General features: G+C 42.2%; 1 protein-coding gene across 5 annotated transcripts in view; it reads left to right on the top strand.

Annotated features, from left to right (window-relative positions):
• Positions 1 to 26,933, top strand: part of zgc:113162 (uncharacterized protein LOC553743 homolog) — a 30,271-nt gene that overhangs the window by 1,446 nt on the left and 1,892 nt on the right. The window contains exons 2-10 of one of the 5 annotated variants that reach the window (XM_055874172.1): positions 1,094 to 1,136; positions 1,388 to 1,511; positions 15,966 to 16,162; positions 17,318 to 17,439; positions 17,557 to 17,605; positions 17,957 to 18,106; positions 25,033 to 25,209; positions 25,529 to 25,612; positions 26,578 to 26,664. In XM_055874172.1, coding sequence (XP_055730147.1) covers positions 1,094 to 1,136; positions 1,388 to 1,511; positions 15,966 to 16,162; positions 17,318 to 17,439; positions 17,557 to 17,605; positions 17,957 to 18,106; positions 25,033 to 25,209; positions 25,529 to 25,612; positions 26,578 to 26,664 — 1,033 coding nt within the window. Of the gene's footprint in view, positions 1 to 1,093; positions 1,137 to 1,387; positions 1,512 to 13,110; positions 13,160 to 15,636; positions 15,783 to 15,965; positions 16,163 to 17,317; positions 17,440 to 17,556; positions 17,606 to 17,956; positions 18,107 to 25,032; positions 25,210 to 25,528; positions 25,613 to 26,577; positions 26,665 to 26,933 lie in introns of those variants that run through there. The other 4 variants (XM_055874174.1, XM_055874176.1, XM_055874177.1 and 1 more) reach the window with 4 other exon arrangements.

The raw sequence follows: 26,933 nt of genomic DNA, 5'->3' as shown, positions 1-26,933 counted from the left end.
CTAACAGTTTCAAACAAGAGTCTCTATTGGACAAATTCAGGTATGTTTATCCCCGTTCTGTTCAGTTGGTTTCGGTTGAAGAAACTTTTTTTTCAACAGAATCGGCACAATGAATACACCACTGATCACAAGCAAACACAGTTTACTTTCATAGCAGCCACATACAAACAGCTCGTTGTATATATAATTCCTTCTCGCATCTATCTACGTGCTCTCTTCCTCACCTTTTCCCTTCGCTTGTCGACTCAACACATCAGATGTCTGTGACCAGGCGAAAAATCTTTCCAAGCCAAACCTTTATATCATGACCCGCTACACACAGCCAACATTGTTGCCATGTCATAGTCAACATAGCTACTAGAACTAACAAGTTAGTAATCCCGCTACAATCATGCAGTACAGTGTACTGTCAGCAGCGTGCAGTTACACCGATGGGCCCAGGTGGCAATACATTTATAAAATCAAAAGCTTACCTTGACTTGGAAGAGTTCCAATGTTGGATAGACATAGCCAGCTAGCTAACATATCATCCCTCTCTGTTTGAGCCTTGTGTTTGAGTAAGCTAAAATAGGTAGCTCTCTCCTGCTTCTCCTTAATTTTGGAAGAAATTAATTTTTTCAAAACTATTCAACTATTGTCTTTCTCTTTGAGGCATCTACTCACCACATTTTATGCACTGCATTGCTAGCTAGCTGTAGCTTATGCTTTCAGTACTAGATTAATTTTCTGATCCTTTGATTGGGTGAACAACGTTAGTTCATGCTACAAGAGCTCTGATAGGTTGGAGTACATCCTTCAGAAGTTGTCATAATTACTGTGTAAGTCTATGGAAGGGGGTGAGAACCATGAGCTTCCTAGGTTTTGTATTGAAGTCAATGTACCCAGAGGAGGACGGAAGCTAGCTGTCCTCCGGCTACACAATGGTGCTACCTTACTGAGTGCTGCTGAGGCTACTGTACTGTAGACCTTCATTGCCGAACAGTGTGTTCCAATCAATTATTTCGTTACATGTGAATATATTTAGTATAGTTTTATCTAAAAATTATAACTTTTTTAATGTTTCACTATTCATTTTTTCTTCTGAAATTCACAGAGGAGGATGGTCCTCCCCTTCCTCCTCTGAGGAGCCTCCACTGGTAAGCACTGCAACATGGAACAGGTGCTCTCTTGTTATGTCCCTATATCATCCAAACTACACAAGTAGCCTACTGAAAGTGAAAATTCAAACCTGTCCCTTGCAGTAATAGTTTTATCACCATGAGTGTGGAATGTTTCATGTGCGTTATGTGGTGTGGCAGTGACACTTGTTTGCATGTCTAATCACATTTGTCCCTGTCTGTGTGGGCTTTGTGTTCATTGTGTGTGTGTGTGGTCTGGTCTCTCTCAGCTGCTGGACAAAGGCACTAACTTCTGCTGGTTTTGCTTGGGTTACGCACACTGTGGGACTGACTGTGCACCCTGTCCCGTTCACCCCGACAAGATGCATATGAATAGCTTACTGAATCGATGTAGTAAGTAATACACTCTTCTAGTCCAACCATAAGCTCCTAACAGCATACTTACTACTTTCCTTCTTCTTTTGCACTCAATTCCTCACATTTTTCCCCCAAAATATTATTGGGCCCACTCAAAATATAATTCTAATGGGGGAGCCTTCTTATTGGTCAACAAAAGACAGACCATCTCTTGTTGTCAAATTGACTGGCTCCAGCAATTCTCTTGTTGTCAATTCAATAACGGACCAGTTAATTTGAGACCAGTGAGATGGATTGTTTTTGAGTTGTTACTTCTAGTAACTTTAACACGTTTCCCTCCCTTGAAAGAAAATAATTGGAGAAAAGCTCTTGTTGAATGTGATTGCATTGCTTTAATCCTATATCTGTGCACCCCATAATTTTACATTGCTATATTATCCATCAGCGTGGCAGGTTCTTCACATTTTTTAGGGGCTTAGTTTACATAGAATATGTTTACGTGAAATATGGCTTGTCTAATGATCTAACCTAAACTTAGGTTGTGCCAAGCCAGTCACAGTGATAAAGTAGGTCTAAACTTGTGTTGAAATCATGAGTTCCTTTTCTACCTAGTTACACCCGAAGTTGAAGGAAATAGATTGTACAGTAAAAAATGTAATGTACATGTCATTATAGACATGTTATGGGAATTACAGGATAATAACATGACTGGCCAATTATTTCACTTGATTGACTGTTTTGAGTTTTGAGTGTGGTGATCAACTCCTACACTCTGCTGTGTTCCACACATGTACATTTATTTTGCTTGTGGGGGACATAAGAGAAGACATATGAGATATAAGGGTAGGCGGTGAACATTGGGGACCTAAGGGTAGGCAGGGCACATAGGGGACCTAAGGGTAGGCGGGGGACATAGGGGTCCTAACGGTAGGCGGGGGCTTGATGCATTGCCGTGAATTTGTTGGCACTCAGTTACTCTACCCAGGAGCAGGGAATATCAGGAACTGTGCTACTGCCACCCAAACGAGGAGGACAGATCATAAATCAGTTATTAATATCAGACAACAGAACAGGCATTGTGAGTCTTCAGTACAGGAGGCTCTCTAATAGGGAGCTTGTGAATACAGTAGAGTTGATGTTCAGTAGGGGTGCAGTTGATACAGTACTTGATAAACAGGTAAGACAGATTAAGTTTACATTATTATAATTCACATACTGTATTTATATATTTATATGTACAAAAGTATGTGGACACTCATTCAAATTCGTAGATTTGGCTATTTCAGCCACAGCCGTTGCTCACAAGTGTATAAAATCAAGCACAGTCATGCAAACTCCATAGACAAACATTGGCTGTAGAATGGCCTCACTGAAGAGCTCAGTGACTTTCAACGTGGCACCGAAATAAGTAAATTCGTCAAATTTCTGCCCTGCTAGAGCTGCCCCGGTCAACTGTAAGTGCTGTTATTGTGAGGTGGAAACGTCTAGGCGCAACAACGGCTCAGCCGCGAGGTGGTAGGCCACACAAGCTCACAGAACGGGACCACCGAGTGCTGAAGGCCGTAGTGCATAAAAATTGTCTGTCCTCGGTTGCAGTACTCACTACCGAGTTTCATACTGCCTCTGGAACAAGGTCAGCACAATAACTGTTCCTCGGGAGCTTCATGAAATGGCCGAGCAGCCGCACGCAAGGCTAAGATCACCAAGCGCAATGCCAAGCGTCGGCTGGAGTGGTGTAGAGCTCACCGCCATTGGACTCTGGAGCAGTGGAAACGCGTTCTCTGGAGTGATGAATCAAGCTTCACCATCTGGCAGTCTGACGGATGAATCTGGGTTTGGCGGATGCCAGGAGAACGCTACCTGCCCCAATGCATAGTGCCAACTAAAGTTTGTTGGAGGAGGAAAAATAGTCTGGGGCTGTTTTTCATAGTTCGGTCTAGGCCCATTAGTTCCAGTGAAGGGAAATCTTAGCGCTACAGCATACAATGGCATTCTAGACAATTCTGTGCTTCCAACTTTGTGGCAACAGTTTGGGGAAGGACCTTTCTTGTTTCCGCATGACAATGCCCCCATGCACAAAGTGAGGTCCATACAGAAATGGTTTGTCGAGATCGGTGTGGAAGAACATGACTGAAAGCCCTGACCTCAATCCCATCGAAAACGTTTGGGATGAATTGGAACACCGACTGCAAGCCAGACCTAATCGCCCAACATCAGTGTCTGACCTCACTAATGCTCTTGTGGCTGAATGCTGCGGGGACTTGCATCCAATGTTCCAACATCTGGTGGAAAGCCTTCCCAGAAGAGTGGAGGCTGTTATTGCAGCAAAGGGGGGACAGAACTCCACATTAATGCCCATGATTTTGGAATGAGATGTTTGACGAGCAGGTGTCCACATACGTTTGGTCAAGTAGTGTATATTTACACTACATGTGTATCTAGTGTAACTGAAGTATCCATTAAATATCAGCACATTTTGTAGAAATATTTGTATGGATGAAATTATTTGCATTAGCCTTTGTAAGAGAAACGCTTAGCCTAGAGACCTAGAGAAGGTCAGATCTTTGACCCTGTGTCATCTGTGGGTACAAAGCCTTCCTCAAATCTATGCATCATTGTCACTCATTTAGAGAAGGAATGAGAAATGCTCTTAAGAATGTTCTCTCCCTCTAGGAGTGATGCACGTTTTGTCTGTGCTTTCTGTTTGCCATGTACTGTCCTTGGTTATGTTAATACTAATGCTATATTCTGTGGTGTTTCACTAATGGAAAATAGTTTGTGGCAGCCATCGATTGTTCAGTGGGAGCAAAGTAGCTGAATGAATGTGCGTAGGTCAGTTTGGGTTGGTTTACTGACCAAAACAAAGGAGAACAACGTGGTCGATTCATAAGGGGCTTAACAGCGCGAGTTAGCCCTTATCTGTGTGGCACAACGATGGCACGGAAGCCTTGGCTGAACCCAGCCATGAGGTGACCATCTCTACATGATGTAAACACAGAGGGTAACGTTGGCCATATTCAGATGCATGAAGGACTTATGCGTGTGTGTTTGTATGCAGATGGATCTGGTGTGATTCTAGAGGTTGGCCATAGGTCATTTTCAGCTTTGGCTACTCAATGTGGAACTGTGACACGCGTCACTTAGTTCGCCGGTCATCCAGTAGGACTTAAATACTTGTCACGTCATAATTGGGGAGCATAGAGTGATCATGAGGAACAAGGTTACATTAAGCTAAGGGTCAAGGCCTCGGAGTGCAATCATTTCCTCTGAGGTTTTGCTATGGTAGTACGGTCAAGTGCTCTGGAAATGTCTGGATTTCCTTTAGACACACCTTGTCACATCCTGGATTGTTTGTGATGACACACAGGCGAGGTAGATCCTTCCTCTGTCCTTAGTTAAATCCTTCCTATGTCCCCAGTTTCTCTTCTCTTCCTGGTCCAGGTTAACACTTCATAAAAAGTCATTAGCACGACTGTCTGCATGTTTACTTGAAAAGTATCTACTTTAAAAGCCCGGCTACACAATTGAACTGAAAACAAACTGAACCCCACACGAAGCTGCCACATTGTGCATCGTTCTGGCCAGGGAAAAAGTTAATATCCAGTAAACAGTTTTTATACCCATAGTTTGTTTAGTTGGTGTAGAACCCAGAAATATCCTATCTATTGGATTGGAGTTTCTGTGGGTCTCTGATGGTGTGCCAGCTAGGAGGCACAGTGGTACAGGGTACCAGTGGTACAATAGAGAATACACCACCAGTAGCAGACTGTGCTCCAGCTGTAGTTAGGTAGTGGTCCTGGGCAGGGCTGTGGAATGTGACAGGGCTGTGAGGATTAGTTGAACCTTTGAACATCATATTGTTCTGTACTCAGGCACCTGGCCTGGTAGCCTGGTACTGGCTGCTTTGGCACTACTGGAGACTGGTGGGCCCCAGATACCCATTCTGAACCAGAGCCATACAGATCTCTAGGCCAATCTGAACCATTCACCATCTTTTCACTCCAGCCAATGCAGGAGCGGGATAGTAATGTGTTTTTCTACACCCACAATGACATCTGCTAAGTAAGTGTATGTGACCAATACCATTTTATTTGATTTCATCTGTCTCTGGTTGGTTGTGTGTTTATCAGAACGCTGATCCAGTTATTAAGCTACCAGACCTTAGTCACTGACCTCTGATTGATACTCTGAGTCTGACTTTAATAATACACTTGACAATGTGACCGGGGGAAGTACAATGGGTGATTTAAAGGAATAAAATACACTATGTCTCTCATGTCAAATATAATGACCACGTCATTAGGAGCTGAGAACACCTTGCCCAATACTCTTAGTCATAAGAGTAAGTTTAAACTTTGAACTTAGTTTTAAGCAACACGGTAATAATATCTCTTTGTTTAAAACAGGGTAAATCCATTTGAATTCAATCCCGTTTTGACAGAATCTCTTTTGTTTTAAACAACATGACACCCACCCTGAGTTCATGTTGTGTCTCAACCGATGGTGGGCACAACACAAAAAGCTCAGATTATGTAAAATAGGGTCTTAGCTACCACAGAATCAGAGTTGACCTGTTTTTAGATAATTTAGCATCAATCTTTTTTTCAAGAAATTATAAAAAGTTTGACTAACCTGTTTTGTAAGCTTTAAAAATAATATAAATCTCAAAGGTTTCTCTTTTCCAGTGATGAAGACATGGTTGTCTCATGCTATGGTGGAGTATGCAAAAGGTGTAAACTTTGAGCGCTTTTATCTCTTGAATGTTTGGCATTCAGGTCCAAAAAGTCACTTTCGTAGCACTTCTACAATGGGCAAATATGTATGGAAGGTTTTGTTCCAATCAAAAGGGTTGCTTTCAAAAGGTAATTGAATTCAAATGGATTTACCACAAAAAAAGTTGTTTAATGCCTTGATTTAATAACTTGCCCAGAGCAAGCCCCTATAGAGCTGAAGGAGTGCCTAAATGATATAGCATTAAGAAGACTTTTGTCTAATCCCTCTACCTGCACAGGACAGACCGTGACTAGCAGTGGATCTTCATGGCTTTAGGCTTCCCTGTGGAAAACTGTGAGCACTGATAGACAGATAATGAGAGATCATTGGGTATTTGTTATTGAGACTGTGTGCATGTGACTGGTGATTTTACAGCCAGCTCAGTCAACTGTTTACAAAGTTGAAAGCATTCAGAGAACTGCCATTCACATGGAAAATATCTAGAGTACAGTCCCACACCCTGATGTCAATGTTTTACATGTTGAAACTTCAACTTAGCCTGGGTGGTTTCCTTAAATAGAATAATTCCAGCAGTTTATACAACACGCGCACGCACACACATACACACTCTCCCAAAATGCACACACAGGTCGACATACACTTTATGGAAGCAACAGGTCGTGACCTCGGGAGACAAACCATCTTAGGTAACAGGAAGTAACCTGAGAGAGCCGTGTCATAGAGGCTGAGGACAGAGAGAGAGGGAGGGAGCAGTTAGTCAACCACAGCTCTTGTGTTCCACTACACTGAATTATTGATCCAGCACATCAAGGCAAAGCCCAGGCAGGCCAGAAGCCGATCCACTTACCATCAACACAAGTCCCAACCCTGCCAGCTATCCGTGCAGCATCATGTCACAGGGACCATAAATTAATCATTATCCACGGGTGGCCGGCCCATTTGTAAAAGCTAAATTTCGTCACTATTCAACCTGATCTTTTGTTTGCTGCATTGCCCATAAGGATCTTACACTAACTGTATTGCATATGAGAGTGATGTACACTTGTATATTGTGTGTGAAATAATGCATTGAGTCTGAGCCGGTCTGTGATGCTGGCCAGTGTAAGATTGTGTTGATCAGGTTTATTTTTATATTTTTGTGCTCATCACATCACCCACACAAGGCAGGCCTTGTTCTTTTTGACTCCCCCGCCTCCTCTCTGGCCCTCTCAGAACAAGTGTTATGAAATCAACTGTTGTCCATTTGTGTGTGAGGGCTGAGAGACGCTATGATTGTGTATTGGTGGGCAGCCCTCCACATGTCCTGACATGATTGCCTCTCTGTCTCTCTCTGTCTCTCACTGTCTATCCATATGGATACAAAGTACATAACGTACTCCCACTAGCACAACCACATTCTCTTTTCAGTAGCTCGTATACTCAGACATTTTAGTCTCAAACATTAATTTCCCCTTGTAAAACTACACAGTCAGTCAAAGAATGACACAGAGTTTGCGTAATGCTCCAGAGGACCACTCAGAATATACCCTCATACATGCAAGGCATAGTGTTCAGGAAGGCAGGTTAGCCCACACAAACTCAGCTAGTTCTCATGAATCTGCACACACACACACACACACACACACACACACACACACACACACACACACACACACACACACACACACACACACACACACACACACACAGCCTTGGTATGAGGAAGGCCTTTCTGCCCACTCTCCTGAAAGCTCTGAGAGTTTTAGTGGGAGAGAATGTGAGGGGGAAGCAGAACTCTGGCAAAATGCTTTCTCATTTTGAACGGTCACAATGTGAAACATCAAGTTCAAAATCTTCTCAGTCCTAAAATAAAATAAAAATGCGGGGGACCAGCCAAGCAGGTTTCAGGAGTGTTGAAAACAATGACTTCATGGTAAAAGGAAACAATATGACGTGTGTGTGTGTGTGCGCGTCATGCACAATAGATGGTAGCTCATGCAGTGTGAAGAGCCATGTTCTAGTTTGTGAAGCAGAAACGTAATATTTTACCTATTTTACCTGTTTGTGTTGATTTGAATATCTCTCTGTTGATATCTGTACTGTACTGTACACCATGGTTGCATATACAGTGGAATGAAAACAGATTTCTTTGTCCACATACATCAGCAGAAAGGAACGCCATGCCTACTGTAAAATATGGTGGTGAATCTTTAATGTTATGGGGCTATTTTGCTTCCACTGGTCCTGGAGCGCTTGTTAAGGTTAATGACATCATGAACCAACCCAGTACCAGCACATTTTTGCCAAAAACCTGGTTCTCTGTCAGGAGGCTGAAACTTGGCTGCAAGTGATTCTTCCAGCAAGACAATAACCCCAAGCACACATCAAAATCCACAAAGAAATTGTTATTTGGCCATAGAATCAACAGTTTGCAATGGTCATCTCAGTCTCTAGACTTGAAACCCATTTGAAAACCTGTGGTTTGAATTGAAGAGCGCAGTCCGTAAGCGCAGACAAAGGATATCAAGGATCTGGAAGGATTCTGTATGGAGGAATGGTCTAAAATCCCTCCCAACGTGTTCTCCAACTCATAAAACATTTTATAAAAAGGCTCATTGCTGTTATCCTTGCAAGGTGAGGTATTGAAAACGGTTGTCAATAATTGTGACCCATACCTTTTTTTTGGACCAAAAATAATTACATAATCTATCTCTGAGCAATTGTATTAGAGAAAAATAATATAATTTCCCAAAAATGTTATAATACAATATAGCTTAGTATTTGAATTATTTATTTTGTACAGTAATTTTTGCTCATCTTTATGAATGGTATCAATAGTTTTGGACCCAACTGTATATTCCATAGTGCTGAAAGTCTCATGTTGGAATGAAAGAGTTCAAAGGGCAGAGATGAGTAGAAGCAATCTTTTCACAAATCTGAGAGAGAAAGGATTTGATCTTCAGTGAGATGAGACAGGAAGTATGAGGTCAAGGGATTTCAGATCCATCTCTCTATGTAAATCCCTTAATAATCCCTTCTGGGACCTAAATGGGCTGATGATGAATCCCATATGGGCCTGTAGTAAGGCTTTAGCTCTACTGTAAGTTGTCTAACATGTCCTCTGTATACAACATTATGCCTTGTTTACGTCAGCTGGATTTTGTAATCAGCGCCCGGTAACCGCAATAGGGGAGGTTACCAAACACTGATTATTTGGGCATCCCCCTCCCCCCGGTTGTTTGTCTGTTATAACATTGTCAATCATTTGTCCATTGTGGTGAGCTTTGTACCAGTACACTGCATGACAAAAAGTATGTGGACTCCTGCTTGTCGAATATCTCATTCCAAAATCATGGGCATTAAAATGGAGTTGCCCCCCCCCCCTTTGCTGCTATAACAGGCTCCATTCTTCTGGGAAGGCTTTCCACTAGATGTTGGAACATTGCTGTGGGGACTTGCTTCCATTCAGCCACGGGCATTAGTTAGGTCGGCCACTGATGTTTGGCTATTATGCCTGGCTCGCAGTCGGTGTTCCATTTCATCCCAAAGGTGTTCGATGAGGTTGAGGTCAGGGCTCTGTGCAGGCCAGTCAAGTTACTCCACACCGATCTTGCCAAACCATTTCTGTATGGACCTCGCTTTGTGGACGGGGTGTTTTTATGCTGAAATAGGAAAGGGCCTTCCCCAAACTGTTGCCACAAAGTTGGAAGCACAGAATCATCTGGAATGTCATTGTATTCCGTAGTGTTAAGATTTCCCTTCACTGGAACTAAGGTGCCTAGCCCGAACCATGAAAAACAGCCCCAGACCATTATGCCTCCTCCACCAAACTTTACAGTTGGCACTATGCATTGGGGCAGGTAGCGTTCTCCTGGCATCCGCCAAACCTAAATTAGTCCACATACTGCCGGATGGTGAATCGTGATTAATTTCTCCAGAGAACATGTTCCACTGCTCCAACGGAGTCCAACGGTAGCAAGCTTTACACCACTCCAGCCGATGCTTGGCATCGCGCATGGTGATCTTAGGCTTGTGCGTGGCTGCTCGGCCATGGAAACCTATTTCTTGAAGGTCCTGGCTAACAGTTCTTATGCTGACGTTGTTTCCAGAGGCAGTTTGTAACTCGGTAGTCAGTATTGCAACCGAGGACAGACAATTTTTCTGGCACTACGGCCTTCAGCACTTGCCGGTCCCGTTCGGTGTGCTTGTGTGGCCTGCCACTTTGCGGCTGAGATTGTTTCTTCTAGACGTTTCCACTGCACAATAACATTACTTACAGTTGACTGGGGCAACTCTAGCAGGGCAGAAATTTGACGAACTTTTGAATACATAGTGTAGATTGTGTGAGAGGATGTGTCTGGAGGCCCGGGCTTGCAGGGAGAGCCAAGGGTTAGAGTGATGGACTCATTGGACTGATGGCTGTGCAGACTGCAGAGTGGAGGGTGGCTACTAGGACCACCTAGGAAAGATTGGATGGAGCTAGCGCTGTAAATGGTTGGTTTATTTATTTGCTATAAATATGGTTGGATGGTTAAAGAGAAAGAAGGCCTTTACTGGCAGTCCCCCACGTCATAGATGGCTGAAGATTGAACAGCGATGGCTTTTTAATGTTGGGGTGATGTAACAGTCTGTCATCCACACTGACATGTTAAGCTGTTGTTGATGAAATAATATCGGTCTTGTACAAATTGGTCATGTGGTACGTAACACACACACACACACACTTACTCTTTGTTCTCTATCTCTCTCTCTTTCATGATTTTTTCCCTCATCAATTTGATTCGTGATTCAATTTCCAGGCTTTTGTAAATACGTTTAAAATAATTGTTTCAATTGACCTGCCTGGTAAAATAAATACAGTGCTTTCAGAAAGTATTCATGCACTTTGACTTATTCCACATTGTGTTGTGTTACAGCCGGAATTCAAAATGGATTCAATATATATATATTTATCTCAACCATCTACACACACTACCCCACAATGACAAAGTGAAAACATGTTTTTCAGACTTATTTCAGACAATGAAATGCAGAAATATATAATTTACATAAGTATTCACACCCCTGAGTCACATTTGGCAGCGAATACAGCTGTGAGTCTTTCTGTTTAAGTCTCTAAGAGCTTTCCACACCTGGATTGTGCAAAATGTATTCTTTTGAAAATTCTTCATGCTCTGTCACATTGGTTGTTGATCATTGCTAAACAACCATTTTCAGGTCTTGCTATAGATTTTCAAGCAGATTCAAGTCAAAACTGTAACTGGTAAGCAACTCCTGTGTAGATTTGGCCTTGTGTTTTAGGTTATTTTCCAGCTAAAAGGTTAAAGGGGAATTCATCTCCCAGTGTCTGGTAGAAAGTAGAACTAGGTTTTCCTTTGGCCTCATGGTGATGTGTTGGATTTGCCCCACACATAACCCTTTGTATTCAGGACATAAAGGAAAAGCACCCAACAAGTGCTCAGCATATGTGGGAACTCCTTCAAGACTGTTGGAAAAGCATTCCAGGTGAAGCTGGTGTAACGGATGTGAAATGGCTATCTAGTTAGCGGGTACGCGCTAGTAGCGTTTCAATCAGTTACGTCACTTGCTCTGAAACCTAGAAGTAGTGTTGCCCCTTGCTCTGCAAGGGTCGTGGCTTTTGTGGAGCGATGGGTAACGACACTTCGTGGGTGTCAGTTGTTGATGTGTGCAGAGGGTCCCTGGTTCGCGCCCGTGTCGGGGCGAGGGGACGTACTAAAGATATACTGTTACACTGGTAGAGAGAATGCCAAGAGTGTGCAAAGCTGTCATCAAGGCAAAGGGTGGCTACTTTGAGGAATATAAAATATATTTTGATTTAACACTTTTTTTGTTACTATATGATTCCATATGTTTTGATGTCTTCACTATTATTCTACAATGTAGAAAACAGTAAAAATATAGAAAAACCCTTGAAATAGTAGGTGTGTACAAACATTTGACTGGTGCTGTACATTTTTAAAGTCATAAGAGAAGTACACAAATATTTTGACAATTGAAACATAATTATAACCTATAGGACAGTCAACAAGTTATTTATAGTTTACTAGGAGCCACTAGTAAACCATATCTATCCCCACACCAACACACTTACAACTTCACATTGGCCCAGGGCTGGATGGTGAGCTCATGTGGCCCTCATGATCTCACCACTCTACGTTACACACTCCAGGGTAAAGGCTGTGTTTGCATGTGAGTGTAACCCAATCAACCACCCAAATAGATCACTCATGTTAAAACTGACTTTTGCTCTTTGTCGAGAGAGAGAGAGAGAGAAAAAAACTGTACTTTGAAAACAAAGACACAATTGAGTTTACAGCTAATCAACATTGGCTTGTCTGCCCAGATACACTGTATGGCAGTGTGTTTCAGATAAAACAGTCCTCTTGGCAAAGTCATAACATTACCATGACTTACTGTATTTTTGTGGATTTATGACATTCCTTGGAGTATTGCATTGTTTATGACCTTACTGTGCTCAAAAGACTCGGAGGAAGCCCCTGTCTTAGAAGCCTTGTCCTGGAGCCAGTGGCCTGTGTGTGTACATGTCAGAGAGGTGTGATACAGGGGCCTGTATATGACTTTTATATGACCTGTGTTTGGCCTGGCGCCTGGTCAGAGGTCCCCTGGGTTTGCTGTCTCTGTCTAATCTCCACTCTAACATGTAAACCTCACCGACCATGTTTAGTGCATGTTGCAAAATGTATTTACACACACGTTATTCAGTCATTTCACCAACACAGCTCGCGTGAACGCAGATCTGCGTAGCCAAGCTCTAAAATAGAACTTGGTTCTCCACATGCTGTTAGTCCCCTCCTTATTGGATATCAGGAAGATACAAACCCACATGGATGATTGAAAGACAAACCAGGTGAGATTAATTAAAGATTTTGTATGATTTCAGGTCAAAATTCTACAAAGGAAAAGCTAAAAAGAGGACATATGCATGTCAGGTAAAATAACAACCCAATGTTTATCTCCCAAGGCAACCTAGCTAGCAACAGCTAGATAGCTAAATATCCATGAATGTTTCATGTGTGTTTCATGCCCCCAAATTTATATAGTTGGTTCACAGTTGATTTTGGTATTTTAACCTGCATGTTATCATCGTGTCTGGTGTGTATGGACGAAATTAACATGCGGGCGATGGCGCACGTAGACGCATGCGCGTGGCCAGTGTAGTCAGCATGTAATTCCCCCCTCACGCCATCCTGCCCCTCAATCCATCTGCCTCCTACCCACCCTTCCCCCTCATACCCACTTCTATTCCCATCGCCCCACCCCTTCTTATCCCAGAGCAGGGAGACAGTCTCTATAAAAATATATATATTTTTATCTTCCTGGGTTTGACACAAAACATTAATAAACAAGAAGAGCTCAATGACAGAACTACATACATCTTTAAGAAACAGAACAGTAGGAAAACTGCAGGTCCAGACCGGGTCTCCTCAGCCACACTAAAGCACTGTGCTGACCAGCCGTCCCCTGTATTCACGGACATCTTCAATCAATCACTTGAACTATGCACTGTTCCTGCCTGTTTTAAATCACCCATCATCGCTCCCAAAGAAACAAAGTATCCTGCCTGGATGACTGTTCTTGCGAATAGAAAACTTTCAGAACAAAAATTCCAGTAATACTTTTGTGTACATGTGCGCTAAGCTGACCTTAGTGGATTTGTGAACACTGAAGAATCTAGTTTCTCGTGACTTCTTCCTAGTTCATGGACTTTTCATGCTTCTGCAACAGAAGAAGACAAGATAGTGACATTATTTATTATGGCAATGTTCTACACATAAAACTGACTGGATTCTATCTCTGTCAGCATGTATGCTCTCCCACTAAAGTATTCTCATGCGTACCTTATCTGATCATCATGATGAAAATATTTAGCAGAACTCCTTTCAACCATGCACCATTTGCAGAAGCTATGAGAAGCTTGTCTGACGGAATCTGTGTGAACAGACAACAAACAGGAGGTTGTTTGGCCTTGAGCAGGTGTTGGATACAGTAGCCAAGGCCTCAGCCCGGTATAATTGTTTTCTGCATTGGAGCTGAAAGGAACAATGACATGCTGTTGTGATGGTGTCATAGACCTCTGCCTATGTACAGTATGTATTTGTAGTTTTAGGCTACACACCGCATAAGCAAAGAATAATGAGTCTAAACCGCGATTGTGCATCTCCAAATGGATTTTAAACCTGTCATAGTTATGCTGGTCAAGTAAAGAATCACTTTGTAAAGGGGATTTTTAGGTGAACAAAAGAGAAGAGCAGTCATGGATATAGTCAATCATAATCATTTCAGTTTAATACAAGTTGCAACAGCGTTATACCTCCCGCACAGAAGCAGAGAAGATGTCTAGCAGAGACATGCCCCTTTATATTCTAATCTGAGGGTACCAAATGTACTGTAAACACCAGGCAGAGATGCTGGGAGGAAGACACAACATCAGCGGCTACAGAATCACAGTGTCATAGATACATTATCAGTATTCCCTCGGCTCAGTGTGGCGTCAAACTTTAACCATCACATTCAACACTGGTAGACATTTGATACTGGCAGTTAAACAGGTCAAAGGTACGAACATCAGTACTTGGTTACAGTAAATAAAATACAGCCGAGGAATTTATAAAATAATTCCCCATTAAATTGCTAAGTTATTTGCAATTAATTGTATGCATTAAAAAGAGCTTTGAGTGCAAATTATGTTTTCATCTTACAATGTCTTGCATCTCATCAAAATGTTTTCCCTTTCCTCAGAATCTGTTTCATTTGCATTTTAAATGAGTATATTTCCCTTTCAAATCGCCCCCATTTTATTTCAAGATCAAAAACATTTCCTTTTTCAGAAACTTTTTTTCTAATTTTTACTACACTGGACAAAAATATAAACACAACATGTAAAGTGTTGGTCTCCAGGTTTCATGAGCTGAAATAAAAAATCCCAGAAATGTTCCATACGCGCACAAATTTTATTTCTCAAAGAAAAAGCACATATAGGTTTACATCCATGTTGGTGAGCATTTCTCCTTTGCCATGATAATCAATCCGCCTGACAGGTGTGGCATATCAAGAAGCTGATTAAACAGCATGATCATTACACAGGTGCACCTTGTTTAGGGGAAAATAAATGGCCACTTTCAAATGTGCAGTTTTGTCACACAACACAATGCCACATATACTGTATCTCAAGTTTTGAGGGAGTGTGCAATTGGCATGCTGACTGCAGGAATGCCCATAGGGTGGAGCACAATTGGCCCAGCGTCGTCCGGATTAAGGGAGGGTTTGGCCGGGGTAGGCCGTCATTGTAAAATAATAAATTTGTTCTTAACTGACTTGCCTAGTTAAATAAAATGTAGACCAGAGCTGTTTCCAGATAATTTAATGTTAATTTATCTACCATAAACTGCCTACAACATTGTTTTAGAGAATTTGGCAGTAGGTCCAACCGGCCTCACAACCAACCACACCTCCACATCTGGCTTCTTCACCTTCAAGAACATCTGATCATCTAAAGCCCAATCATTCTGATTGGCTGGGCCTAGCTCCCCAGTGGGTGGGCCTGGCTGCCAGGTGGGTCTGCCTGTTGCCTCCAAGGCCCAATCATGGGTGCACAGTATAGTTTTGAGTGTTTGCCGCCAATATTTCTGGATTGAAGGAGAGCATTGTGATAATTCTAGTTCCTCTGATGGCTTTAACACTGGGATAGGGATAGTGAGTGGGTGAGACTGAGTGTCTGACCCTGTGCTTCTCTAGACGAGCTGTCCAGGATGAGGTGTGAGTTGGAGGTGACCCCTGAACCCAGCAGCCCCACGCTGCTCGGAGAGGTAGCAGACACCTACTGCCAGGTGGACCGCTGGCAGAAGCTTCGCACCGCTGTCCGCAAACTGGAATTCTGGGAAGACTTCAGTGCCGAGCTGATTGGGAGTGGCTTCTTCTCCAAGGTGTACAAGGTATGAACGGTCCAATTTGTACATGGCTGAAAATAAATATGTGTGTGCTTGTGAATACATCGACGTGTGTGTGTGAAAGAGAGAACAAAAAATAACTGACTTTCTACACCCCTTGCCTATGAATTACTTCCCATATTTCATGTTTGTTTCAGTTACGAAAGTGTTCAAAAATGCCATCATGCTGTATATGGCATACATCCTGATAAGTGTATAATGACGTATTTCACAGAAGCCAATACATCAATTATAGTCACAACCAAAGAGCAACCTACATTTTGTGTACTACCAACTCGGGTGTTAACTGAAAACATGATGCCTTGGCTGATCCCTGAAGCACTCCTCAGAGCAGGAGCCACAACATGCCCAAGTAATTACACTGCAGACATGTCCTTCTCTGCATTCACATGCCCACGAGGCATAGGAACACAGCTTAAGTTCTCTTAATACTGTCTAGATGTGAGGTACTGTGTGTGAAGTCAAATGAACAACATTAAAATGCTAATGACTGAACACTGGCAGCATCTTCAACAGTCCTAGTAGTTCTTGGAGGTAATGTCAGGTCACAATAGCTCTGTAGCAGGGCCCTCACGCAGGGCCACCGTGCGTGTTTGTGTTGAGATGAAACTCCCAGACGCTCAGATACGGATCAGAGATGGCGATATAAAGTCCTGAAAGGAGGGTGATTACAGGTGCGCAGTCAGTCAGCCAGTCTGATGGTTCAGGAACCTGTGCCAGGTTGTCTCCCAAATGGCTCCCTAATGTAGGGCACTTCTTTTGACATATGGGCCCTGGTCAAAAGTAGTGTACTACATAGGGAATATGTTGCCATTTGTGACACAGCCAGAGAATGCTACTGTGGAGGGAACGTAGTGTACCACGGAACCAGTCTGGCCTCAGAGACAATAGGATGTAGTTAACTCACCTCAGGAAGAGATCAAGACTGCTAAGATTCTGTTGCTCTAGTGTCAGCACATTTTCATCTTGTGTTGGTATGCAAGAAACTGCATTGTTTGTTTTGTTACCCTGGCTCTAGTTCATAGAGATCCAGCCTTGTTTACAACTTGTCCAATACATAATAGTGAGATCGTCCAACTGTTGTCAATCAAAGCTGAGCAACAACTGCTCTGTAAATATATAACTCCCTTTGTTGTCTAGGTGTCGCACAGCACAACGAGGAAAGTGATGGTGGTCAAGATCTATAAGAACGACGTGGACCAGGACAGCATCGTACGAGAGATCAGTCTACTGCAGAAGCTCTCACACCCTAACATTGTCAGGTCAGTCCCTTTCCAACATATATGACAAATGCTTGTTTTTAGAGGAAGATGTGTAGGAGTTGCAAAAAAAAACACGTAACACTGTGATAGTAATGCAAACTATTATTATCCTCACAGGTATCTTGGAATCTGTGTGCGAGAAGAAAAGCTGTACCCAATACTAGAGGTAAGTGTCCTTAATCACTTAGGACACCAACATTTTCCTCCCAGTATCTGTGCATCTCACCGTAGAATCAAGAGATTGGTATCCCTGTGTAAAACCCATAGAAATGATTATCTCTATGGTATAACCCATCTCCATAGACACATGTAGATTCTCTATGGTACTTTCCCTCTGTATTTGTGCATCTGGCAGTAGCCACGGTTGTTGAAGGGAATAGATTGCTAAGTATGTGTTTAACCATGGAAATAGGATATCTATGTACTTTATATGGTACTGAATAAAGGATCCCATCTCCATAGACATGAATATAGGATCTCTATGGTACTAATGCACCCCCTCTCTGTGTTGTGTCAGTATGTGAGCGGGGGCTGTCTGGAGGACCTCCTGGCCCAGGAAGACGTGTCTCTGTGTTGGAGGGAGAAGGTGGACCTGGCCTGTGACATCAGCAGAGGCATGACCTACCTGCACTACAAGAACATCTACCACAGAGACCTCAACTCCAAGGTATACACACACACCACTGCCAGGGTCTCGTCTGGACAGATGACTACAGTGGTGCCAGTGCAAAGTACACTACTAATGCAATCTGGGCTTTTAATTTAAAAAACGCACATGACTTTCATTTGACAATCTTTTTCCATGTATCCAGACGAGAGTGGGAGGTTGATTGAAGGTATCAAGGACAAGTACAGTATATGTTTCTGGTTATATCTTGATCTGTAAATCAGATAACTAGGGTCAGCCGACTATTTTCTCAAGCACGTAGATCAGAGATCATCAACTTGATTCAGCCTCGGCTCACTTTTTTCTGGAGCGGATGGTCGGGGGGCTAGAACATAATTACCAATAATTTGTAGATTGCAAATTGACTGCAAGAAGCCCAAACAGATATAATATTTGACTAAAACATAATCATTTCAAACCTTGCTTACATTTGTATACGATCACATATCTCCCTCTTATGCACAGGAATACTCTGGAACAGATTTCCATAAAACAAAAATGAATTGGAGCTGATTTTCTGTTTTGTTCTTTACAGTCTTTTATGTCTAATAAACCATTTTATACTTTTTTTTGCGCAGAAAACTTGGGGGGGGGGGGGGGGGGGGGGGGATAAAATTACCTTGGGCTGCCAGTTGAAAAACCCTGACGTAGATAGATATCCACTCTACCTGCACTATATCCTAACACGCATAATAAGGACCTAACCTAGTGCCTACTGTACCTATACTAGCTTTAGCCAAACTGAACCTGTCACTGTATACAACACAAATGCTAAGCTGCAGGGTTGGCATTCTTCATAGCCTGTATTAGTCCCACTGAACAACTTTAAGTCCTCTTTGAAACAGTGTTACCTCTTATTCATGCCGGTTTAGTTATGCCAAAGCTGTTTTTTTTCCAGCATAGGCAGATTTACAGGGATCCTGCCTCAGATATCACTAACTACTGACTCAATTTCACTGTAGGGGAGGCATTCCTGTCAATGTGGGGTTTTGTTTCAGTTATGGGCCTTTCCAGATGCTGGCCCTGCTATTAAGACCTTCTCAAAAGCTGCATCCCAAATAGCACCTATATTCCCTAAAAAGTAGTGAATTGTTTAGGTAATAGAGTGCCATTTGGAATGCAGCCTTTGAGAAGGTCTTAATAGCAGGGACAGATTCTGGGAAGGCTCATAACTGAAACAAAACCCCACATTGACAGGAATGTCAATGTACAGTAAATAAGCCTTGTCCAAACCAGAACAGGACAGAAGCCTATCTCATGTTTCTATAGTGTGAGGCAGTATAATGTACAAGTACACCCCCTGGACATGACCCTAGTCTAGAAAACAAGTAAGAGGGGACTGAGGTTGAGCGTTTCCACCTCCTGGATAATCCTCTGTGAACACTATGCAAGGGGTTTGTTTATATACTAGCATGCAAACACTCACATCTCCCTTTCTCATGATCTATCCATCCCAGTCCAAACTCTTCTCTTTGGTAGTAAACCACATCAGTGATGAGATTATGGGTTGTGGTGGGTGTGATTCTCCCATTGCCCCATTGCTCTGTCATTACAGGCCCATGGTGTGGCAGGAAACGCCCTGCATGCTCTTACTAGAACCAGTCATGTCTCCCCAGCAGCACCAGGGATAGAGAGGTTATAGAGATATAGGCTGAATTCTGTTTTAAATAACAGATACTCTCTGTCTAACCGCTGACCCATAAGTCTAGATACCCATACTGTCTAAATCACTATCCCATAGTTATAGATACCCATACTGTCTAAATCACTATCCCATAGGTCTAGATACCCATACTGTCTAAATCACTATCCCATAGGTATAGATACCCATACTGTCTAAATCACTATCCCATAGGTATAGATACCCATACTGTCTAAATCACTGGCCCATAGGTCTAGATACCCATATTGTCTAAATCACTATCCCATAGGTATAGATACCCATACTGTCTAAATCACTATCCCATAGGTCTAGATACCCATACTGTCTAAATCACTATCCCATAGGTCTAGATACCCATACTGTCTAAATCACTGGCCCATAGCTCTAGATGCCCATACTGTCTAAATCACTATCCCATAGGTATAGATACCCATACTGTCTAAACCACTGGCCCATAGGTCTAGATACCCATACTGTCTAAATCACTGGCCCATAGGTATAGATACCCATACTGTCTAAATCACTATCCCATAGGTATAGATACCCATACTGTCTAAATCACTATCCCATAGGTATAGATACCCATACTGTCTAAATCACTATCCCATAGGTATAGATACCCATACTGTCTAAATCACTATCCCATAGGTATAGATACCCATACTGTCTAAACCACTGGCCCATAGGTCTAGATACCCATACTGTCTAAATCACTATCCCATAGGTCTAGATACCCATACTGTCTAAATCACTGGCCCATAGGTCTAGATACCCATACTGTCTAAATCACTATCCCATAGGTCTAGATACCCATACTGTCTAAATCACTATCCCATAGGTCTAGATACCCATAATGTCTAAATCACTATCCCATAGGTCTAGATACCCATACTGTCTAAATCACTGGCCCATAGCTCTAGATACCCATACTGTCTAAATCATTATCCCATAGGTCTAGATACCCATACTGTCTAAATCACTGGCCCATAGGTCTAGATACCCATACTGTCTAAATCACTATCCCATAGGTCTAGATACCCATACTGTCTAAATCACTATCCCATAGGTCTAGATACCCATACTGTCTAAATCACTATCCCATAGGTCTAGATACCCATACTGTCTAAATCACTATCCCATAGGTCTAGATACCCATACTGTCTAAATCACTATCCCATAGGTCTAGATACCCATACTGTCTAAATCACTATCCCATAGGTCTAGATACCCATACTGTCTAAATCACTGGCCCATAGGTCTAGATACCCATACTGTCTAAATCGCTATCCCATAGGTCTAGATACCCATACTGTCTAAATCGCTATCCCATAGGTCTAGATACCCATACTGTCTAAATCGCTATCCCATAGGTCTAGATACCCATACTGTCTAAATCGCTATCCCAAAGGTCTAGATAACCATACTGTCTAAATCGCTATCCCAAAGGTCTAGATAACCATACTGTCTAAATCGCTATCCCAAAGGTATAGATACCCATACTGTCTAAATCGCTATCCCATAGGTATAGATACCCATACTGTCTAAATCGCTATCCCATAGGTATAGATACCCATACTGTCTAAATCGCTATCCCATAGGTATAGATACCCATACTGTCTAAATCGCTATCCCATAGGTCTAGATACCCATACTGTCTAAATCGCTATCCCATAGGTCTAGATACCCATACTGTCTAAATCGCTATCCCATAGGTCTAGATACCCATACTGTCTAAATCGCTATCCCATAGGTCTAGATACCCATACTGTCTAAATCGCTATCCCATAGGTCTAGATACCCATACTGTCTAAATCGCTATCCCATAGGTCTAGATACCCATACTGTCTAAATCGCTATCCCATAGGTCTAGATACCCATACTGTCTAAATCGCTATCCCATAGGTCTAGATACCCATACTGTCTAAATCACTGGCCCATTGGTCTAGATACCCATACTGTCTAAATCACTATCCCATAGGTCTAGATACCCATACTGTCTAAATCACTATCCCATAGGTCTAGATACCCATACTGTCTAAATCACTATCCCATAGGTCTAGATACCCATACTGTCTAAATCACTATCCCATAGGTCTAGATACCCATACTGTCTAAATCACTGGCCCATTGGTCTAGATACCCATACTGTCTAAATCACTATCCCATAGGTCTAGATACCCATACTGTCTAAATCACTATCCCATAGGTCTAGATACCCATACTGTCTAAATCACTATCCCATAGGTCTAGATACCCATACTGTCTAAATCACTATCCCATAGGTCTAGATACCCATACTGTCTAAATCACTGGCCCATAGGTATAGATACCCATACTGTCTAAATCACTATCCCATAGGTATAGATACCCATACTGTCTAAATCACTGGCCCATAGGTATAGATACCCATACTGTCTAAATCACTGGCCCATAGGTATAGATACCCATACTGTCTAAATCACTATCCCATAGGTATAGATACCCATACTGTCTAAATCACTATCCCATAGGTCTAGATACCCATACTGTCTAAATCACTGGCCCATAGGTCTAGATACCCATACTGTCTAAATCACTGGCCCATAGGTCTAGATACCCATACTGTCTAAACCACTGGCCCATAGCTCTAGATACCCATACTGTCTAAATCATTATCCCATAGCTCTAGATACCCATACTGTCTAAATCACTATCCCATAGGTCTAGATACCCATACTGTCTAAATCACTATCCCATAGGTCTAGATACCCATACTGTCTAAATCACTATCCCATAGGTCTAGATACCCATACTGTCTAAATCACTATCCCATAAGTATAGATACCCATACTGTCTAAATCACTGGCCCATAGGTCTAGATACCCATACTGTCTAAATCACTATCCCATAGGTATAGATACCCATACTGTCTAAATCACTATCCCATAGGTATAGATACCCATACTGTCTAAATCACTATCCCATAGGTATAGATACCCATACTGTCTAAACCACTGGCCCATAGCTCTAGATACCCATACTGTCTAAATCACTATCCCATAGGTCTAGATACCCATACTGTCTAAATCACTATCCCATAAGTATAGATACCCATACTGTCTAAATCACTGGCCCATAGGTCTAGATACCCATACTGTCTAAATCACTATCCCATAGGTATAGATACCCATACTGTCTAAACCACTGGCCCATAGGTCTAGATACCCATACTGTCTAAACCACTGGCCCATAGGTCTAGATACCCATACTGTCTAAATCACTATCCCATAGGTCTAGATACCCATACTGTCTAAATCACTATCCCATAGGTCTAGATACCCATACTGTCTAAACCACTGGCCCATAGGTCTAGATACAGATACTGTCTTAATCACTGTCACTGGTCAAAACTTACTGTTTCGATCTGTCATTAGTCTCGGAAACCCAGACCTAGGATGTCGGATTCTCTAGGACATTTTGAAAGGGGAAAAACAATTGTTCAACAAACTTTTAATAAAAAATATTTAACTGCTGATACAATTAATATTTCACTGCTGATACAATACACACACCATATATTTAGTAGAAAGTATTTTTTACTTGGGTTTGGGTAGGTGAGGCTTAAAATGTGGGTGGGAATTGTACTCATATTTAGCTAGGGTAACAAGCGGATACAGTAGTGACATCATCGGTGACTCGCGTCCCATTTCCAACTTGTCCTCTCTGTCCCAACTAACGCCAGAACTTCTATTGACGTGTAAGCTGGAGCATTGGTACATTGTGGGAGGCAACCCATCTGTCTAGAGAGACTACTCTGCCATCAATAGTATTGGGCCAACAAAATGGCCACAGCAGCCCCCATGTTACATCTCAATAATTCACTGTTCAGAGAGGATGGTTGTTGAAGGAACGTTTCAGACTGGATTATGAGGCAGCCTGCTAAACCAGCTGGTTTCAGATGGGTACTGTTTGTCCTAATGCAGGAGCAATAGTCAGCTCAGTAAATGACAGAGGAACGAATCTGGAGTGTGTTTTCACAGTCACATCCAATGTTATGATTGTTTTAGATTTTTCGCCGTCGCTGTGCCTCTTTGTCCATGTGAGAATTGTGTGGTTTGAGCAGTGGTGGGAAAAGTTGTCATACTTGAGTAAAGATTCCTAAATAGAAAATGACTCCAGTAAGTAACCCACCAAAATATTACTTGAGTAAAAGTATTTGGTTTTAAATATACTTAAATGTCAAAAGTAAAAGTATAAATCATTTAAAATTCCTTTTATTTTTCAAGCCAGATGTCACAATTTTCGTGTTTTTAAAATTGACATATAGCCAGGGGCTATCTCCAACACTCAGACATCATTTACAAATTAAGCATTTGTGTTTAGTGAGTCTGCCAGACCAGAGGCAGTAGGGATGACCAGTGATGTTCTCTTGATAAGTGTGTGAATTGGACCATTTTCCTGTCCTGCTAAGCATTCAAAATGTAACGAGTACTTTTGGGTGTCAGGGAGTAAGAAGTAAAATATTTCCTTTAGGAATGTAGTGAAGTACAAGTTGTTAAAAAATAGAAATAATCAAGTAAAGAACAGATGCCCCCAAAAACGATTTAAGTATTTTTACTGAAGTACTTTACCCCACTGCATTTGACCTCCAGCACAGTGATAATTCATAACTGTCAGTATTCAAACAGTGAATAAAGAGGTGTTTCATATGATGTAGAAACATATGAATGTATAGTCTATGGAATTAGGTTGCTACCTCAGGCTCAAACGCAGATAGAATGGAGAAGGTTAAAATGACTGTGTTGTGTGGATGTAGAAGTGTCACACTGGCCTCTTGTGGTCAACAGGTTGCACTGCAGTGTGACAGTATGACTTCAGTTAATGCCTTTCTAGTGAATCCCAGCTCTATGAATATCTACTGTACATTTATGAATAGATTTTTATGTCTACTGTATCGTACATTTGAATAGATTTGATAGCAGTGACCAGTGCTTTTAATTAATGTGAGTAATATTCTGAACGTTGTGTGTGTGTGCAGAGTTGTCTAACGTTGCCTGAACTTTGTGTGTGCGTGTGCAGAGTTGTCTAACGTTGCCTGAACGTTGTGTGCGTGTGCAGAGTTGTCTAACGCTGCCTGAACGTTGTGTGTGTGTGTGCAGAGTTGTCTAACGCTGCCTGAACGTTGTGTGTGTGTGTGTGCAGAGTTGTCTAACGTTGCCTGAACGTTGTGTGTGTGTGTGCAGAGTTGTCTAACGTTGCCTGAACGTTGTGTGTGTGTGTGCAGAACTGTCTGATACGGGAGACGTCTCGGGGCAGGGAGGCGGTGGTGACAGATTTTGGTCTGGCCAGAGAGGTAATGGTGGAGCTGGCAGCTAACGACCCAGAGAGGAAGATGTCTCTGGTGGGATCTGCCTTCTGGATGGCCCCCGAGATGCTCCGAGGGGAACCCTACGACCGCAAGGTAGGTAGCCTACACACACTATATGCATCCCAAATGGCACCCTATTCCCTATTGAGTTCACTGCTTTCGACCAGATATCTATGGGCCCTGGTTGAAAGCAGTGCACTAAAAAGGGAAGAGGATGCCATTTGGGACGCTGACAGTCTTACACCCTGATATAGAAATAACTGTTATTTTATTTCATGGTTTCCACTAAATAATAGAAAATACTTACATCTGATCCTTCCTATTATAATCTATTCATAACATTCATTTCATTTAATTAATTAATGGAATGGAATTAGGACGATAAAGTCAATAACATAACTTCTTCCTCCAGGTGGATGTCTTCTCTTTTGGCATCATGCTATGTGAGATTTTGGGCCGGATCTCAGCAGATCCCGAGATCCTTCCCAGAACACGGGTAAATTAAAACATACACACACACAGTTTTGTATTGCTATCCTTGTGGGGACCAAATAATTGATTCCTATCCAAAATCCTATTTTCCCTAAATCTAACCTAACCCATAACCCTAAGTCCAACCTTAATCCCAAAACTATACCCAATCCTAACTCCTAAACCTAACCGTAACCCCTAACCTTAATTTTAACCCTGACCCCAATTGTAACCCAAACCCCTAAGTCTAAAATATAATTTTTCCTTGTGGGGACCGGAAAAATGTCCCAACTTGTTCAAATGTTTCTTGTTTTACTATCCTTATGAGGACTTCTGGTCCCCACGAGGAGAGTTAAACAAAAAACCCACACACACTTATCAAAACCAAAGAACCATAGACTGCTAGATTTAGACTGACACTACACATGTGGAAATTATACCACAACTGAGCTATGAGTTAATTAAATGTATTTCCCCACAACTCAAACATTATATTGAATGTGATCCTGCAACATAATTTGGCGATTAGCAGTCTTGTTACTTGATAGCACTGTTAGTTATTAGGCCATTAGTGACAGTACCATTTGCATGTAGATGATGGTGAAATGAGTCATCTAGTGTCCCTGGGGTGATCAAGACAAGGTCAGAGACAGGGAGCAGAGAGAGACTTTAATGTGCTCGTTGAGGTTTCACATACATTTGATTTATTTGTGACATTTCTCATTAGAAGTGGGAGGACCGCAGGGTCAGTTAGTCACACTGCTATCCTATCTATACAGTATGTGTTCTGCGAATTCATCAGTAGTCCCTGATGATCAAAACTGAGGTATACAGTAGCCTGTATACAATAGTGGGGATCTCAAAACTTTCCTTGTTTGCCATGACATTGGTTATCTGATCTAGCTCTCTAACCTGTAACTACTTAGTGATACTCTATGGGCCTGTACATGTTGTACAATGCAGTTGACACAGTGTTTGTTCTCTCTGCAGGACTATGGTCTAGACGTCGAGGCCTTCAGTGAGATGGTCCAGGGTTGTCCACGACGCATCCTGGAGCTGTCAGCCAACTGCTGTCTGGTGAGTGTGGACTGGAGGGAGGGAGAAACGGAGAGAGAGGCTGAGAGACAATGTTAGAGAGTGAATGTGAGAGCATGTCTCAGAAAATTAGAGACTTAAGCCGGGATTCATTATGAAGGGCTTTGACCGACAAACACAGCTCTTTTTTTAGGTGTGCTATTTAAAGGTAATTTAGGTTGGAGCCAACATCTGCAGCGTTTATCAAGAATGCGATCTCTCATTGTCTCAATTACGAGAGTGTAAGAAAGACATGCATTTGCCATCTACTG

Source organism: Salvelinus fontinalis, chromosome 21, assembly GCF_029448725.1.
Source record: "Salvelinus fontinalis isolate EN_2023a chromosome 21, ASM2944872v1, whole genome shotgun sequence".
Classification (NCBI taxonomy): Eukaryota; Metazoa; Chordata; class Actinopteri; order Salmoniformes; family Salmonidae; genus Salvelinus; species Salvelinus fontinalis.
Note: the sequence above shows the minus strand (reverse complement) of the source record. Positions and strands in the feature narration are given on the sequence as shown.